We start from the raw sequence: 18468 nt of genomic DNA on the forward strand, positions 1-18468 counted from the left end.
GCCTCACTGACAGAAGTGTTGCTTCTACTCTGCCCTGCTGAGGCCCCATCTGGAGTCCTGTGTCCAGTTCTGGGCTCCCCAGCACCAGATGGACAGGGAACTGCTGGAGAGAGGCCAGCACAGGGCCACCAAGATGCTGAGGGGACTGGAGCATCTTCCTTATGAGGAAAGACTGTGGGACCTGGGGCTGTTCAGGCTGGAGGAGACTGAGAGGGGAACCTCATTAATACTCACAAGTGTTTGAAAGGTGAGTGTCAAGAGGATGGGACAGCACTTTTTTCTGTAGTGTCCAGTGACAGGACATGGGGTGATGGACAAAAGCTGGAACTCAGAAGTTCCACTTGCTTGTTTGGTGCTGAGGTGAGGGAGCCCTGGCCCAGGCTGCCCAGGCAGGGTGTGGAGGCTCCTTCTCAGGAGGTTTCCAAACCCACCTGGACACATTCCTGTGCCCCCTGGTAGAGGGGAACCTTCTTGAAGTTGCAGGAGGGGTTGGACTAGATGATCTCCAGAGGTCCCAACCCCTGCTATTCTGTGATTCTCATTTCTGTTGGGAACTGATTTGCTCTGAAAAGCAAAAGCTCCAAAGACACTTACGTGGTGGTTTTTTTGGCTGTTGGTGCTTATTCACTGAGGAATCCCCTGCAATACAATAACCCCCAGCGTGTGCTATGTGTCAGTGGTTTGAAATAATAATTAAATTATTATTAATCTCATAATGAAGTGGCATTTCTGAGTCAAAATGTCTTTCCTGTGCCTGCAGTCAGAGCACTGAGACTCAAAAGATCCTGGGTGTTAATCACCTGCACCTCCTGCCTCTTCTTTCTTCCAGCCAGCACTGGGATTTGTGTGGTTTTTCAGCTCTTCACTGTGAGTTTCTGGCTGTTGGCTGACAGCTTTGCATCCTCAACTGGCCAGCTGGAGACTGGGACCCCCACATTCTCTAGGGATGTTATTTGCATGGTGACTGGATAGGTGCTGTGGCTCCCCAGAAAGCACACAGGCACTTCAAATGGCTACATTTTGGCCAGGTGATTGCTCACACTGAAATGGGAGGATGGCTTGAAGACCATCCTAGAACACAGGAGCAAAGGAAGGCCTTTTTCCTGACTCAGTATATGCCTGAGATAAACCAGGGGTTAAGATCTTTTTATCCCCAACTTTTTTTCAGCTGCTCTTTCAACTGGATCTAGGAGCTGATTTCCCTCCCCCCCATCATCATCATTGTCTGGCTGCATTTTCTGCAAGGTTACCTGCAAAGCTTTCTGTTAAAGGCACGTTGACACCAATCCCAGTGCTGTCACTAAGGGGTTGCCACACTTGGCTCATGATGCTTTACAGGAAGAGAGATGTGGACAAGCTCCAGGAACCCTTACATGGGTAAAACTTTCCATCAGCCCCATGGGGTTTGTTTTACAGTTTGATGATGTAACAGAGATAAAAAGCTCCTATGAAGACTTTGGTGGTGCTGGATGGTGAGGAGGGGTGGGTCCTCTGCTCCCTCCAAGCACAGAGAGGTTGTGCCTGTTGTGCTCCTGGGACCTCAGGACCCCTGTGAGATCCTCTTCTGTCTCTTTGCCTTCTCCATCCCCCTACCCTTGAAAACAGCCGTGTGAGTTATGTGCCCAGTGCCAGGGGTGCCCGTGTTTTCGTGTGTGGGGAAGGAGCATCAGCCTCTGCTGAGCTTGGGCACTTTCAATGGTCCCTCTTTCGCTCTCACTTTCTGTTTCCACCCACCACAGCGTTTCTCATCTTTGGGTGCTTTTTCAATGGTCATCCTTTTAACTCCATCCTCTGAGTACAAAAGCTCTGAGGCTCTGCCCTGGCAGGCAGGCAGGAGGCCAGCTGGGATGGAGCAAAGGGGTGACTGGAGTTTTGCTCCAGTCTTCTTGCCACTCCTGTATTTGCAGTTTCACCTGGCAGTGGTCCTGCATCTAGGGGAGAAGAAGGATTGCTGGGATTTGTTGACCAGGAGATGCCTCAGCTGGGTTGGGGTGTTTCTTTGCATTTCTTTGATCCAGTGTGGTTGAATCCCATTAAGGATGGGTTCAACCCTTCACCCTGAAGCAGCAGGATGGGGAAAGTGCTCAGGCTTTTTGGCACTGAGCCAGCTGACGATTTAATACCCCAAAATACTTACAGAGATGCATGGGTCAGAGTCTCAGAGTGCTGGGGGATACCCAGCTAGCATGTTGGCACGACTCATGGCTGGAGCATTCCGTGCTGAGAGAGAAAAGCCAGCTCCAGCCCCAAGACCACCTGTTTGTAGGAGTTATTCAGCACCCATCACCCCAAGGGCATGCTCTGCCCAGGGTTTGCTGCAAGGGATGTGCTGCATGGCTGGGAGGGAGCACACCCCTAGATGGCCACCCGGCTTGTCCTCTCAGTCCAGCACCCTCCTGACAGATTGTTTCTGTAAAAGAACATGTTTAATTGGTTTTTTAATACCTTGATGAACACAAAAAAACCCATTAAAATGCAGTCTGAGAGAAATGAAGAGCTCATAGCCCCTAAGGCTTGGTGGGAAAGATGGGAAAGGGACCAGTCCTTTCCACTCAAAAGCAATTATTAGAAGAAGATGAGATGTCTCTGTGGTGAAGCCCAGCATTCCTGGCAGCACAGGGCAGGGCTTTGCCTGCCAGGCTCCGGCAGCATGCTCTGGAGGGATGGCCCAGCCCCTGCAATGGTCACTAGGATGGACCAGAGCAGCCCACAGGCTTTCAGGAGTAAGGGTTACGTGCATAAGTACAGGTTACACGTGTGAACAACCACCACCCAAGTTCCAGCTTTCAGTACCACACACACATTGAATATGCATTATCCTCATTAGACCAAAGATCACGCACATTTTAGGTGATCTCAGAGGCTAATCCCCAGCAGGGCAGATAAGGGCAGGCCCTGCTGGTAACAGGTACCAGAAAACAGAGGCTTTTTTTGTCCAATTTACTTGAGGAGAGAAAGAGCAGCCATCTGATGTATGGACACTTACTAGGTGCTTGGGAGAAATGATGCTCTGGGTATGGTAGCACTATAAATGAGCCTTTAACTGTCCCCAGGTACCTGCTCATGGTTTTGATCAAGAAAAAGTTTGCAATATTGGGTTTTTATACAGACTACAGAAAGTTAAATGAGAGTCCTTGAAAGGATGGGTGTTGGGCACTGTGAACTGTGATGAAGTTCATCTTGCTTCTCCGTGATGGGTGATCGTTCCAAGCAGCAATTCACACCTGGGGAAGAAGAAACCCTGTGTTTGTGGTGTGGATGGGGCCTGAAGCCCCCCCCAGACACTGTCCTTCCCTTGGTGAAGGCACCCAGGGCCCTGAGGCTTCATTGTCCATGTCTCAGTCCGATTGCTGGCCCTGCAAGGGCTTTGCAGGAGACTCAAACCATTTCCAAGTGGGCTGTGCTAAGCTGCAGGCTGATGGCATGACATTGAACTTAAAGGCACCCCAATATGATTGCACAAGCCCTAAACACATCTGCCAACCCCAACCATATCTTGACCTGCACACAGATGTAGAGGCTGGTGGCCCTTTTCTCCCCATACCTCGTGTTCCAAGGCAGCAGGAAGGTGCAGGATGAGTGGTCTGACAGAATGATGTGGATCCCTTCCCCACTCCCAAAAATACATTCCCAGGTGGCTTTTGGAGCCACAGAGCTCTGCAGAGCCCCTATGCCAGCTTTTTCCCTTGCTTTGGGGGGATCAGTCCCCTGCAGACATTGGTGCTGGTTGCTCTGGTAAAACTCCCTGAGAATTTGATGGGAGTTTTGCCACCCAGGGCTCTCAGCTCTACCTTCACTGAGGGGCTGAGGCCAACACCTGAGAAAGTTCCTCCTCCTCCTCCCCCAGCTCTGTGGGCAGTTTCTGTGAAGGGCAGCAGAGGAGTGCTGAGGCAGCTGCCTGGAAAGAGCATCAAACAGTGAAACCCGTGAGCTAGAAGAGGCTGTGATGGCCTTTTGCATCACCAAGAACTGGGATCATTTATTTTACACAGATCCTTTTTCCTTCACCTCCCACAATCAAGAGACTTGAGAAACTGTGAATGATATTTTAGCACTGAGGAGGAGCTGAGGCTTGAGCTGAGTGAAGAGGGAAGGGCTGATCCTGCCGAGTAGGACTGAGGAAAGCTGCTTTAGCCCAAGGCTGGGTACTTGCTGGCAAAGCAACCAGTGGCTTAGCTGCCAGTGGCCCTGCCTGGCATGCAGGGTGCCCTCAATCACCTCTGGGGCAGTGGGTGAAGGACAAAGTGTCCCCCACACACAGGTTTCGCTTTGCTTTACAATAAGAAGGAAGAGAAACTCCCTGGGAGCGGCCGTGGGCTTGTGCAGGGAAGCGAGGCTGGACCGTAACCCCCCCAATGGCTTTTCCTTGGGGATGCCCTGTGCAAGGCTGAGTCTCCCTCACAGCTGCTCAAGGATGGGGTTTTGCTTTAAAGAGGTAAAAAACCCCATCTCCTTGGCACCTATCACCTCCCCCAGCACAGTGTGCAGCAGCAGGGAGAACACATGGGGTTGTGTCCCATCACCCCAACCCTTCTCATCTCAATCCACACATGACTTAGCTCTCCTCAGCTCATAATGCCTGTCCTTTAAAGGGCTAAATAAGAAAAAGAAAGGCTGTGTGTGTGCTCTGCTGTGGCTTTCTGTGCCCACTGATGGCAGTGGCCAGCAAGAGGACGTGCAGCCCACTCCACACACAGTGAGGAGCTGCTGGGGGGCTTTTCAGAAGCAGAGAGGAGGAAAAAAATGAAAGAGGAACCCAAGCTGCAAAGTTTGGGTGAGAGGAAACACCTGGCTCATAAAGCACATCTCTGTCCCCAAGGGCCGTTTAATGTCAGCAGGATGTTGTCTCAGACATCAGAATGATTTGGTTTGTTTTCTGTTTGCTGTTCCTGCAGAGCTGCTCCAGCCCAACCCCTGCTAAAGCAGGTTCCCCTCCATCAGGGGGCACAGGGATGTGTCCAGGTGGGTTTGGAAGGAGCCTCCACACCCTGCCTGGGCAGCCTGGGCCAAGGCTCCCTCTCCCTTACAGTAAAGAAGTTTCTCCTTGTATTTAAGGGGAACTTTTTGTGTTCCAGCTTGTGCCCATTACCCTTTGTCCTGTTCCTGGAGGCAGGAACATAAAAGTGTCTCCCCCCATCCTCCTGACACCCACCTTTTAGGTACTTACAAGTGTTGATGAGATCCCTCCTCAGCCTTCTCTTCTCCACACAGAACAGCCCCAGGTCCTGCAGCCTCTCTTCATCAAGATGTTCCACTCCCCTCATTATCTCAGTAGCCCTCAGCTGGATTCTCTCTAGAAGTTTCCTGGCCCTGCTTAATGCAACATTTCATGCTTTTCAAGCACAGGTGAGTGGAGGGACAGACTTGAGCAATTAATGAACATTGTTGGGAGCCCAGCTGAAGGCAGGTAAGGGAATGCAAGAAGAATTAGATGTGGTTGGGCTGAGGAAAGGGGTAGTGGAGGGGAATGCAATCAGGCCAGGACACATCAGCTCCTTTCCTACCTACCTACTCAGCCAGCATGGGAAAGAAAAATAGTTGCAGCAGCTAAAAACCAAGCTCCAGGATGATTTCCCAGCTGCACAAAGCTGTGTGTCCTTGCCCCAGTGTTTGGGAAGGCATGGCAGTGCGCTGCTGACACAGACACGTGAGCCAATGCCATGGTCATTGGCCTGGCCCAGCCAACATCCTCCACACTTTCCTGGGCTCTTTTAGTCATTTCAAGGTTCCTCTCCAAAAGAACACACTGGGTTTTTTTTCCCCCTTCTAATTTTGTTCAAGGAGTAGCAGGGCATGGGAGCTGCTTTAAGCACCTGATGGTTGGACACCAAATCTTGGTGCCTGGGGTGAAGCAGTGGCCACTGTCATAACAGAAGCTGCTTTATTACTGTCTCTGCTGAGCTCATCCCCCTGAAAGCAACCTTCTGACTGTGAGCCCTTTGAGCTTCCCTTGGGGAATTCATCTCCAGGGTTACAGTTCTGATACTGGGAGATACTGAGTGGAACTGCTTCAACATCCCATTCATGGAAGAAAAATGTGGGGAAAGGCAAGAAAGAAAGAGAAAGAATGAAAAGAAGAACCCCTCCACATTGTCCCTGAGGATGGGAGTCCCCAAAACCCCACACAGCTATTCCTTGTGGATACACACAATCAACTCCTGACATGGGTGGTGAGTGCATGGAGGGTGGTGGGAGGTTGTGGGAACGCCCCCAGCCCCATCACCCCCTTTATGTGGGGGGCAGGAAGGTGTTTTCACTGACTACAGCAGGTATTTTTGGTGGTTTCTGATCTCAGGAGGTGCTTTTCTGCCTGCTGACAGCGAGCTGAGGGCAGGCTGCAGGAGGCAAACACTGCAGAGTCCGGCACCCTGTGTGAGATGGTTTGTGTTCAGGGGTTGGGACAAGGGGAGGAGGAGCTGAAAACCCAGCCAGGATACAGGAGACTCAAAAAAGTGAGCCTGACACCCAGAAAGAGGTGACAAACCATATATTGCCCTCATCAAGGCAACAGAAACGACACAACACCCTTCTCTCTTTACAAAAGTCCTTTAATGCAGGAATTGCACAGCATTGCCTTCACACAGGCCAGCCCAGCACCTCGGGCCACAGAGCCAAGGAGTTACCCAGAGACATGCTTGGAAACCCAGTCCCCTAAGGATGGAAAGAGGGGGAAGCCCCCCTTAAAGCTTTTTACCCCAGGATAACTAGTTCTCTTCAGCAAGTTTAAGGCACTTAGCAAGGGACACAACTCCAGCCTACCCAAACTGCCTCATCCCAGGATCCTGGCAGGGGTGATGCCAGGGGTGGCTGGGAAGGACAGGCAGTTCCCTGAGAGCAGCCAGGGGCTTGTTTGCTTTTTTTCCTCCCTTTTTATGTATTTTTAAAGTTGAGCTCAGACTGTTTGTATTTGGGGCTTTTGCTGTTCATGGTTTAAATCCAGCAGCAAGCCCTTCCTCACCACTACCTGAACAGCTGCTTCTGCTGGAGGCATCAGCTCCATTTTTTGGCCCATTTTGGCCACAGGGCATTGCAAACACAAGCCTTTATTACAGAGCAGAGATACAAAGGCCAGAGGCTCTCCCCACGTGCTGGCAGCAGCATCAAGCCCAGCACGAGCTACAGGGAAACTAACACTCCCAATATAGACATTCATTTTCTGCATAGATTCTAAACTAAAGCAAAGTAAGAGTCTGCAGGTTCCCAGCCTAACCTCATCCCAGCATCCCTCTGTAAAAGGTAGAGGCAGGCACAGCTCCTTGCTAAGAGACACTGCCTGTCCCACTGCCTGGGACATGGGACACAGCCCCTTCCCCAGGGGCTGCAGAACAGGGACTGTGCCCTGGAAACCCCTCAGAACTACTCCTGGAAAGGAAAAACAACCCCAAGTTAAAATGACACTCCCCTCAAGCCCCACCAAGCCCTGCTGAGGGCTGGGGCTTCCAAAACCTGCACTTTCTGTGCAAAGACAGCTCCTGCCCTTCTTCAAACACCTTGAATCAGTCAGTCATCAGCCAGACCTTGCACTGAGGTGAACTTGCCCTTGAGGGTGTGCTTGCTGGTGTGCAGGACGTGTGTCTGCTGCTGGCAGCCTCAGGAAGGGGGTGGCTGAGCTGTTTCAGCATTACATCAAATAAAGGAGGGCTGGGGGCAGAGCTGTTCAGTCCCCCTGTGTCCTTCCTCCTGTAGATGCAGAGGAAGGCAAGTAAAGCCCTTGGCTGATGAGCACAGCCACTGAGGGGGAGCCCAGCCCAAAGGCAGAGAGGTGAGCAATTACCACAGAGAACACATTTCAGACTCTGCTTAGATCTGTAACATACCTTTTATTTCTGACTGGGCCAAGTCAGAATCCCAAGGGCTGGAAGGGACCTTGAAAGACCATCCAGTCCAACTCCCCTGCCAGAGCAGGACCACCTAGAGTAGGTCATTGAAATATTTAGCCCAGACAATAGAATATATCAAAAATCCCCTGCCCAGCTATGGTATGTGCTTGCTGATTCTAACAGGAGTCACAATATTAGGGCTCGTAGAAGACCAGAGTTACAGAAGAATCCTAAGCCCACATCATTATGAACTCACAGATAAATCACCCTACCAAACAATCCTGGCTTCTCTCTGCCATTCCATGCCACCAAGGTAAAACCCAACCCCACCCAAAGGCTCTTTCTGGTGATGACAGGTTAGGAACTGCACGCTGAGCCCAAGGAACACGTTGCTGGTGTGGCCCCAGAGTCACCCCCTGGGCAACAAAAAAAACCCACATGTCATAGGAAACAAGTTTTTTAGAGTTTTATTTTACATATTTATACATAAAACTTTCCAGGTCAAACTCTCTGAATCCAACCCAATGTTAATAGCACACCTAAAAATGAACGTCAGGTAGTCAACATTCACAAAATGTTGAGAACTGAACCGAAAATGTTACTGAAAGCTACAACTACACTACGAGGCAGGCATGGAGTCTCCTGTGGGGGGTTGTGTTGGTGTTTGACTTGAATAGCACCGTCAAGTACAGTCCCTCTGTTTCAAAACTACAGTGAGGAATAAAAAAAGTAGTCAATGGTAAAATATCACCCAACTGAGCATCTCTAAAGGAAGAAAAATAAAGTTAAAACGACCCTCTCTTCTCGGCCATGGTTTATAATGTTCTAAGTACTGTACATCTTCTTTGTCATAGGATTATTAAAATGCCTGATATTTAGTGGCACGAGTAAAAAAAGGAAAATAAATTAAGAAGCAGAGGCCAACCACTGGACATAAAGCTTCAGACATGGTCAATGACTAACACTGGTTGTCTTGTGCGTCACCGTGGACGTCAGCGCTTGGACACACACACACACACAAGCAAAATGAAGTCTGGCTCGAGCTCTGTCCCGGGGTTCATTTTGCTGGCATCTTCTCTGCCATGTGCTTCTGCTGGCTTTCGGCGTGTCTGGGGGAGGCACAGAAGCTCTGTTAGTCCTTGTGTCGAGGGCTGGTGGAAGCTGAAGCTGCCAAGCCCATCACTACCCCATGGCCCTTAAAAACCTTTAAGATCATTGAGTCCCAACCCTCCCCTCACCCTGCCACAGCCACCACTAACCCCTGGCCCTCAGCACCTCAGCTGCACGGCTTTGGGATCTCTCCAGGGCTGGGCACTCCAGCTCCCTGGACAGCCTGGCACGGGGGCTGACACCCCTCTCAGGAAAAGCTTCTTTCTCAGCTCCAATCTCAACCTCCCCTGGGACAACCTGAGGCCTTGTCCTCTTGTCCTCCCCTTCTGCTGGCATGGTGCAGGGGTGGGGAGGGGAGGTGCCCCCACCAAGCACCAAAGCCTCCACCATCCCCACCAGCTTCCTAATCAATTCCATTTACTAAACTGCCATTAATTGCATTTGGGAAGCCAAAGTGTTTCCCAAAGCACAGAAGGGACTAAAGGGATGTGAGGTGGCCTTGGTGTCTGCACACTGATCCAGCTCCACCCCAAATCCCAACCTCCCCTTTCATCACTTGTGCTTTCCTAAGGGAAGCAGCGATGGTGTCTCGCAAGACTCAGCTGTGACAACCTGCCTGCTTGTCCCTGAGGCCACTGTCCCCCAAGAACTGCTCCCCAAACCAGCCCCTGCTGAGCACCCTCAGATCTCAGCCAGCTGCCATGCAGCACCACCAGGTTTTAAAATGGAAACAAGGATTTTTTGCAAGCTTAATGCTTCAGTTTCAAAACCCAACTGCTGCTGTGCCGACAATTGCCAATGCATCTTCTTTTTCAGCTGCGTTTTCCCCCCAACCTTTCAAGGCTTTTTAATGCTTCTGCAGCTCATCACTAGTTATGTCAAAGGAAAATGCCTCTTCAGCCTTGCAGCACCACTCCTTCCCAGGCTCTTTTGAGGCTTTGGAAAGGGAAACACCAACTCAAGAATATGCACCAACACCTGCATTTGGGGAGCTCTTGAAAGCTGCTGAGAGTCTCCAGAAACCTGAGTGCCTTAATTTCTTGTTTTGGAGGAGACAGCAGTGCCCTGCTCTGCCCTTACCTTGCATGGCAAGAGCTTTAGTACTGAAATTCTGCTAAAAGAAGACCTGTACATACTGCTGAGAGCAAGCTGGAATCTGTGAGGAGAAAGAAATAGCCCCAGGAGCTGCCTTCACCTGGTCAGATCCTCGATGTCCACCAGCATCGCGTCCTGCTCCGTGTGCAGCTCATCCCGAATGAGCAGCAGCTGCACCAGCTCCTCGTTCAAGCCTGAGGCCAAGGAGAAAGGGGATGAGCTTGTGACATCCCAAGGAACCCCATTTTAGGACCCACTACATCATCCTTCCCACCACGTTACATGGAAGCTGGCATGAAGGGAGAACCAGGAGGGACCTTCCCAGAGGATGAACATGATGCTGGGGAGAGACAGAGAGACCTTTGTGCTTTCTAGGACAAACCACAACCACCTCACCACTGCATGCAAGCAGCCCCTCTCTGAAAATACCTCAGTGCAGCAGCCAAATTAAAGCTGAATTTCTCAGTGCTCAGAGTCCTGCTGGTTCAGCTTTTCCTCACTTGTGGGCAACAACCCTGAGCGAGGAACGGGCTGCAGAAAGGGGTTTAACACCTCTTCAGTTTGGGAAGCAAGCTCAATGTAAATGATGTTAAAGCTCATGCTCCCATTCCTGGGTGCTTTCTAAAGTAAGACTAATCAATGACCAATTTTTTGGGGGGACCTTTGCAGCACAAAAGAACAAGTCATAACTCAACAGTATCCTGAACAGGGCTGCTTCCAGAAGGATGCCAAGTAACCAACATGGGTAGGGAAGGAGCAGCACAGCAGCCCCCAACCAACCTTTCTTTTATTGCCCTACAGAGAAGTCTACTCCCAAAACTGTTAATTAACTGACTGGAAGATGGTGATCCCTTAGGGAAAGGAAACCCTGGATGTTTTAGAGGACGCAGGGGGCATTGTGTCTGTGGACAAACACAAGGACCCACAAAATGTGTTGAAGCACTGCAAGAGTGGATTCAGCCCAAGGTGCCTGCTCAGCTGGAGGCTTCTCCACTTATGGGTGGTCAGAGGAAGACACAGCTATAAAGCCAGGAATGGCAGGTACTTCCAGGTCAGGCAGACTTCCCAAGACTAATTTTACCCAACCAGGTTTTGTGTTACAAGTGGGGCATTAGGTGCTGGCACAGTGCTACAACCCTCCTTCTCTTATGAGGCCAACTAAGCACTTCAGGAGAAACTGAAAAAGGGGAAGAAAAAAGCCAAAGAAGCCAAAGCTGGAGAGAACTCCAGTTACTGTGGTGCACCTCTTCAGTAAACTCCTGCTATTGCACACATTTCTATGTGTGCCCTGGAGAACTGTCCTCAGTTAAACAGGACATACCACAGAGTAATCAAATGAGTTACCACTTACTTTCTATCTGTGAGTGGAGATCATTGACTATCACTTGTAGCTGCCCAATAGTCATGTCTCTTAGGTCAGTAGGTTTTAAACTTCTCTTCATCAGGCATTCACTTATATGAGGCATATGTGGCAACTGAAAAGACATTTGTTTTCAATGTTTTACAGTTTTCTTTGCATCACTCGTACCCCTGAACAGCAGCACTTTGCACTGCAGCCATCCCCCTCTCACAAGGCTGCACCAAGGACTGCACTGAGAGTAACAAAATGAGCTGAAGTGTCTACATGTTTGACCCAAGTCTTCAGAGTTACCAGCACCAGTGCTGGATTGATGCAAGGGGAGGTGAGGGGACGTGTTCAGGTGGGTTTGGGAACCTCCTTGGGCAGCATGGGCCAGGGCTCCCTCACCTTTACAGGAAAGAGGTTTCTCCTTGTGTTTAAGTGGAACTTGTGTCCCAGCTTATGCCATTACCTCATGTCCTGTCACTGGGCACCACAGAAAAACATGTCACCCCAACCTCCTGCCATCCACCTTTTAGGTACTTGGAAGTGTTCTTCTCCAGACTGAGCAGCCCCAGGTCCCACAGCCTTTCCTCATAAGGAAGATGCTCCAGTCCCCTCAGCATCTCGTTAGCCCTGCACTGGCCTCTCTCCAGCAGTTCCCTGTCCCTCTTGAGCTGGAAAGCCCAGAACTGGACACAGGACTCCAGATGAGTCCTCAGCAGGGCAGAGTGGAGCAGGGGGAGAACCTCCCTTGACCTGCTGCCCACACTCTTCTTAATGCCCCCCAGAATGACCAACCCTTCAGCTCTCTTCAGGGAGTCCCTATCTCCACGGCTCCTCTGCACAGCTACAAGTAATGTGCACAGGCACTTCTGGCTTCTGTACACATCTCAACAAGCAAAAGCCAAGAGCAAAAGGGCTGCTGTTACCCCCCCCAGGCTGCCCCATGGCCCCCACTTACAAGATCCGCTACTGGCGATTTCTTCCTGTTCTGCTTTTCCACCTCAACCTGCATTTTGGCCATGGGCTTTGCCATAGCCAAGGCCATTTTGGCTTCAGCTTGGAGTTTCTTTTGCCTGGTGAGGAAATCCATGTCGTCGAGGGACTCTGACTCTTCCTCTGTCGTGTCTCTGTCAGAGTAGGACGAGCTCTGCTTGCTCTGGGGAAGCAGACACACAGCTCTTACAGGCCCATCACCACTGAATGAGGTTTGCTGTTGGCTTAATGCCTTTCTGTGCACTTACAAGCATTATCATTTCTATAGAAGAATACAGATCTTTTTGCATTTTCAACCACAAGATTATCTTTAAACATCAGAGTAGTTGCCAGACAGGTCCTCTTGACTATCAATAGCAACTTGAGCACTCTAAATGGGAAGAGGAATCACATCAATGGGTGTTGAAGGGACAGATTGGTTAAGCTGGAGGAAAACATCTGGGGCTGTGGTGGTATATTCACAAAGGAAAAGAGAGGAAAGCTGGTGGGAGCTGATAGCACTGTATCCATTACTGCCTGATAATTATCAGAGCCAAATAGAAAGGGAGGAAGGAAGGAGGAAGGAACACCTTCCCCTGAAGGCATCTGCTCTACAACAGCTCCCTGCTAGCCAGGGGTGATTTGCCAGCTGTCCCTCAGCATCTTACATTCCTTTTATGGATGGCTGAAGATGCCCTGGGATTTAGCAATGCTGTTTTAATAGGAGCAGGTCTTTATCAGCTTCCACTAGAGATGCCCTATGGCTTCCACGTGGGATGGGTTCCCAGACCTACCATGGGCGACAACGGCGTGTCCAGGCTGGTTTCTGTCTTGCTGTCATCAGCGTCACTGTCCTTGTCACTGCCACTGTCGTTCACGAAGCAAATCTGCAGATTCATCCCACTTTGTAACCTGTGAAGGTGGGGCAAAAGGAGAGGTGACACCACAGCCCCCTCACACCAGCACCCCCAGCTCTCCCCAGCGCCCCGAGGACTCCTCCTCCTCCTCCTGAAAGGATGCCCTTGCCCTGCCTTCATATCAGCCTCGGGAAAATACTACCATTTCCACTTCGCTTTCAAGAAGATAGTCACTTCCCCGACCCAAAACCAGAGCCAGGACCACCCACCCACCCCTGGGCAAAGTCCGGCGGCTGCTCAGTGCTGCCATCCCTGAGCAGCAGCGGCAGCCCGGGCTGGAAAGAGCATCACGGTAACAGCAACGCTTCTACCACCACCTACTGATCGGCTTGGGAATCACCGAGCTGCTGAAGAGCTTGTGTCAGCACAGGGGGCTGCATTATTGCATGAAACAAAACACTACGTGTCAAGTACATCCACAGAAAGGTGTCCCTGCCCATGGCAGGGGGTTGGAACGAGGTGGTATGTGAGGTCCCTTCCAACTTTACTATGCTTTCATAAACAATATAAAAATGACACTGAAATCTGACTGCATTATACAGAATAACGTGTTACCCATTGAAACTAGCTGTTCACAAGGGTGACAAACCTGTCTGATGCCAAGAGGCACAAATGAACCACAACAGATGATGACTGACTTGTATTTTCTGGACCCCCCGCACCACCACCCAATTTGGACAGCTTGAGAGCACCTAAATTCACCTCCCAGGGACTGGTTTACTCCAGATGTGGTGGCTCAGGGCAAGGGCATCCCAGTGCAGGCTGAGGGATGGGAAAAGCACCTCTAGAGCTGAGAGCATCCTGGCTGCTGCTCACACAGCAATTATCCCCCAAAGCCACTGCTGAGCAGGTCATCAAGGCAACCCAGGTTTCACTGGGGCTGAGCTCCAGGTGAACCCCACAGCTCCCTGTGCTCAGAGCAGCCTCAGAGAGCAAACAAGGAAACAGACTTTAGGGCAAGAGGGTGTCTGTGAAGGCCCCTACTGATGCTCACGCTGGGGAGCAACTCTGCAGCCACCAGCCCAGCCCAGCCAGGACAATTTACTCACTTGACATCAGGGCCAGGCTCATTTCCTGCCTAACAAATCTGCTCAAGCTTTGCACTTCTTCCAGATCCATTAAAAATTAACCCCAGCCAACTGCATCGTCCTTCTCAGTGCACTACACTCCATCACTGCCCGCTGAAGGGCCAACCCCCCACTCCCCACCACGTTCTGCTCCTTGTTATTCCCCATTCCCAACGGGTGGGGGCTTATGTGAGTACTTAGAAGACAGCAAACTCTTGTCAATGGATTTTAGGGGAATTTCTGAGTCACTATTGCCATAGCATTAATAAGTGAAATGGTTTACGTTGAGGGTGGTGAAACACTGGCATAGGTTGCCCAGAGAGGTGGTGGATGCCTCAGCCCTGGCAACATTCAAGGCCAGGACAGGGCTCTGAGCAACCTGCTCTAGTTGAAGATGTCTCCACCATTGCAGGGAGGAGGACTATATGACTTTGCAAGGTCCCTTCCAACCCAAGCCATTTTGGGATTCCATTCTATCATTCTGCCTGAGCTTTTAAGCCACGAGCCCTGCAAAGGTTCCTGCAGGTCCTGTCACAGGCAGCATGTGCCACTCATGCTCTGCCTGGGCTATAAATATTCATGAACCACCAAAGCCCTGGGGTGCAGCTGGTGAGTGCTGGTGGCACAGCTGCCAAACCCTGCCGTGCTGCTTTAATTACACCAGTGCTGTAATTATGAGACAGAGGCTCCTGCTTTAGCTGGAACTACACAGAGCAACACCTTTTCTTTTCCCCTTTGCAGTTTAATTTCCTTTCACACTTGCACCTCTCATGCAACAACAGTATTCCCTCTGGCTTTACACCTGAGACTTTTCTCCCACCCCATGGACACAGGTCACAGGTTCACTCTCATGTGGGAGGTGTTTGATGCTTTCCAAATGCCATGGTTACTCCCTGGCAGCTGCATGGAAATAAACCTTTCTGGAGTATATTTGATGTAGAAATGAGAACGAGGTATCCATGCTATGCCACATGCCAGCCCCAAGGATGAGCTGTGTGCAGCGAGAAGAGCCTGTGGACATGGAGGGGAGCCAGGGAGCCACCTTAAAGCTCCTTTTTTCCCCATTCTCTGATGCTTTCTGTGCACGAGATTAATTGCTCTGCACTGCCCTGCTGTCACCAGGACTAGCTATCAGCACCAGATGTGTTCCCAACAGGCTGTCACCTCTGAGCCACTTTCACAAGCTCATGCTTTTTCGCCAGCCATCACCACGCTGCCTGACCCAGGACTGGTGGGACTATGGGGGCCATCCTCGAGCCCTGCCCTGCTTCAGACTTGCATGTCTGACATTCAGCCAGGCAATCAGACATTAAAATCCTCAGTATTTTACAACTCAAGATAAAAAACAGCTTAGGAAAAGAAACTTATGCTGACACTAACTCTGTGCCTTCACGATGCTTTCACCACCATTCTCAGTCTGCCCAAGTCCAAAGGCAATGCCCAGTTCAGGGCAGAGATCCTACATGCAAAACTAGTTGAAACCTAACTCAGGAAACTTCAGCTCATTTGCTTTATCCCCTGAGCATCCAAATATCTCTTCCATAGAGTTTCAGTGACCCACTATCTGAGCAGATTATTTACAATCCCTTACACAACATACAACCAGTGCATCTGGAGCGTTGTTCTAAGACAAGAACATCAGAGAATACATGGCTGTAAGCAAAAATGGATGGATGCTCTGAAGAGCAGGTGGCAGGATGCTTTGCTGGAGGTATCTCACAGTCTTCAGCCTGTAAAGAGGTGGTGGCTGTGAGGCCACCGTGCTTACCGGGAGGAGAGGCTGGGCTTGCCGCTCTTGCTGCAGCTGGTGTACAGACCCGGGCCATCGTCGAAGAAACTACCCAGAGCCAACTTCTGCCTGATGGACTCCCGCTCATTCTTCTGGGCCTGAAAGGGAAGGGCAACATGAAAGGATGAAGGTGCTGGTCACACCAATGCACAGGAAGGAGAGTTGTCCCACCAGCCCCACTGCCCTGCTCGTGATGCCCAGCAGTCCTGGAGCAGAGAAGAATGAGAGGAGACATGAGTACTCCCTACAACTACCTCAAAAGAGGTGGTAAAGAGGTGAGAGTTGGTCTCTTCTCTTCCATAATGAATGATAGGACAAGAGGAAACAGCCTCAAGTTGCACCAGGGGAGGTTTAGATTGGAGATTAGGAAGAACTTCTTCACCCTGTGCCAGGCTGCCCAGGGAGCTGGGGGAGTCCCCAGCCCTAGAGGGATCCCAAAGCCATGGAGCTGAGGTGCTGAGGGCCAGGGGTTAGTGCTGGGCTGGGCAGGGTGAGGGGAGGGCTGAGACTCCAGGAGCTTCAAGGGCTTTTCCAACTGAACTGATTGTACAATCCCCCAAGTTGTCTGCATGCCTGGGTGGAGCACACAGCCCATCCCAACAGGGAGGCTCATCTGCATCTCTCTCTCCACACACTGATCATCACATGTCTGTACATACACACACATTTGATATATGCCTCATGTATATACTCTCTATACATACCTACATCCATATCCAACCACTGAGGCCACGCTTGCACCGTGGGCATCCTCCACTTCCCTGAGCAGCCTCCAAACCCACACGATCCCGACTCTGCCCACGTGCTCAGAGGTGCACTCTTAAGCATTGCCATCAAATGATCCACTTTTAAAGATGTGGGTTCACAGCTGTATTTTGTTTTTGAACCACAAAGTGACTTGAAATGAATCCCCCATCAATGACTATGGAGATGACTGTGCAATCGATGTGCAACAACTGAAACCCGCTCCCAGATTAGTGCCAGTGCTACCCTGGTGTCTGTCACTAGTGCATTATGTGCCAATGCTGACAGCACATTCACACAAGGAGACAAGTTATCGTCAGAAGGAACATTTTGAAGCCCTCAAAACACTGCATGTTAAAATGCTGCACAGCATCTGGTCAGGAATACACAACAAAACAGAACACAGCAGGCAAGTAGGGGCTGCTTCCATGGTGCTCATGAATCTAACTGTGCTTCCCATATTTCACCTAAATAAAAAGAAAGCACCTTTTCTGATACAGGCAAGTGAGATATAACAAGATGCAAACGATTCACTTCAAAGAGCTAAACATTTAATTCCAGCTCCAGTGCTGACTACATACTACATGATGCCACTGCCCATTATACTGTGAATCCCTCACCAAAACCCATTTGTAACTCAAGTCCTTTTATTTCAAACATTAAAAATAACCCCCATGGCATCAGGTAAGTACCAAGTTGTTGGGTTCAGCTCCTAGTTTCCAAAGTTCTGCCCAGACTGTGGCTTTTTACTTTGCTTTGTCAGGTTTCAGTACTGAATGCCTCGATCACATGGAGACAGTCAGGTTCAGAAGGAAAACAGACAGCCCTGTCAGTGAAATAAGTAAGTAGAAAGGAGTGAGGGATATTTTTGTAAGGGGTTGAAAGCACAGATAGGGTTGCCCATGCTGGTTCCTCCTGCTGCATGTGGGTGCCTCCCCTGCCAGTGCCATCTGCATCTCTCAGGGCATCAATACTTCATGAACTCGTGGATACTCAGTCTCCCTGTATTTCCAACTCACATGATTCATCATCTTCCCATCTAATTATGATCTTCCCCGTGTTCTGACAGAAAGCAGGAGCTCAAAGCACATCTCTACCTCCTCCTGCCCAGTCTCCAAGCCAGCTGGGACTGCTCCCTGCCCCAGCAGCACATCCCCCTACTCAAACCCACTCTTCTTCCCATGAAAACACACACAGGCACGCTTTCCCAGATTTCCCCCTTTCAGATGGGGCTGCCTCACCAGATCGTTCTTTACTTCTGATTCATTTCCCACCAAGACACAACTGCTCCCACTCTGACATCTGCACGTTCAGTCAATGTGCAATTGGTTTTCTCCACCAGGTCATTGCTGAGGATAGTGAATAACACAGCTCCCAGGACCCAGCCTGGAACACCCCATCTTATAAAACCAGGCACAGGCTAATGACCATAAAGAAATCAAGAGTCCTACTTGTTATTAGAAAATAGGGAACAGTTACTAAGCAATAGAATATACCTAAGGGATCTGGACTTGAGGCTTTAGATAAATTACCCACCAGCTGCAGCATACATTCTGAGCTGGGTATTGAAACCCATAAATTGAGCAGGAAAACTGCAAGTGGGGTTTTT

General features: G+C 50.2%; 1 protein-coding gene across 3 annotated transcripts in view; it reads right to left on the reverse strand.

Annotated features, from left to right (window-relative positions):
• Positions 1 to 6527: 6527 nt before the first annotated feature.
• LOC104562183 (schwannomin-interacting protein 1) overlaps positions 6528 to 18468 on the reverse strand; it is a 42016-nt gene continuing 30075 nt past the window's right edge. For all 3 annotated transcript variants that reach the window (XM_062005739.1, XM_062005740.1, XM_062005741.1), the window contains exons 2-7: positions 16095 to 16213; positions 13137 to 13254; positions 12329 to 12526; positions 11377 to 11500; positions 10126 to 10219; positions 6528 to 8929 (exon numbers count right to left, since the gene is read on the reverse strand). In XM_062005739.1, coding sequence (XP_061861723.1) covers positions 8878 to 8929; positions 10126 to 10219; positions 11377 to 11500; positions 12329 to 12526; positions 13137 to 13254; positions 16095 to 16213 — 705 coding nt within the window. In that variant the 3' untranslated portion in view covers positions 6528 to 8877. The remainder of the gene's footprint in view (positions 8930 to 10125; positions 10220 to 11376; positions 11501 to 12328; positions 12527 to 13136; positions 13255 to 16094; positions 16214 to 18468) is intronic.

The sequence above is a fragment of the Colius striatus genome, chromosome 12 (assembly GCF_028858725.1).
Source record: "Colius striatus isolate bColStr4 chromosome 12, bColStr4.1.hap1, whole genome shotgun sequence".
NCBI lineage: Eukaryota > Metazoa > Chordata > Aves > Coliiformes > Coliidae > Colius > Colius striatus.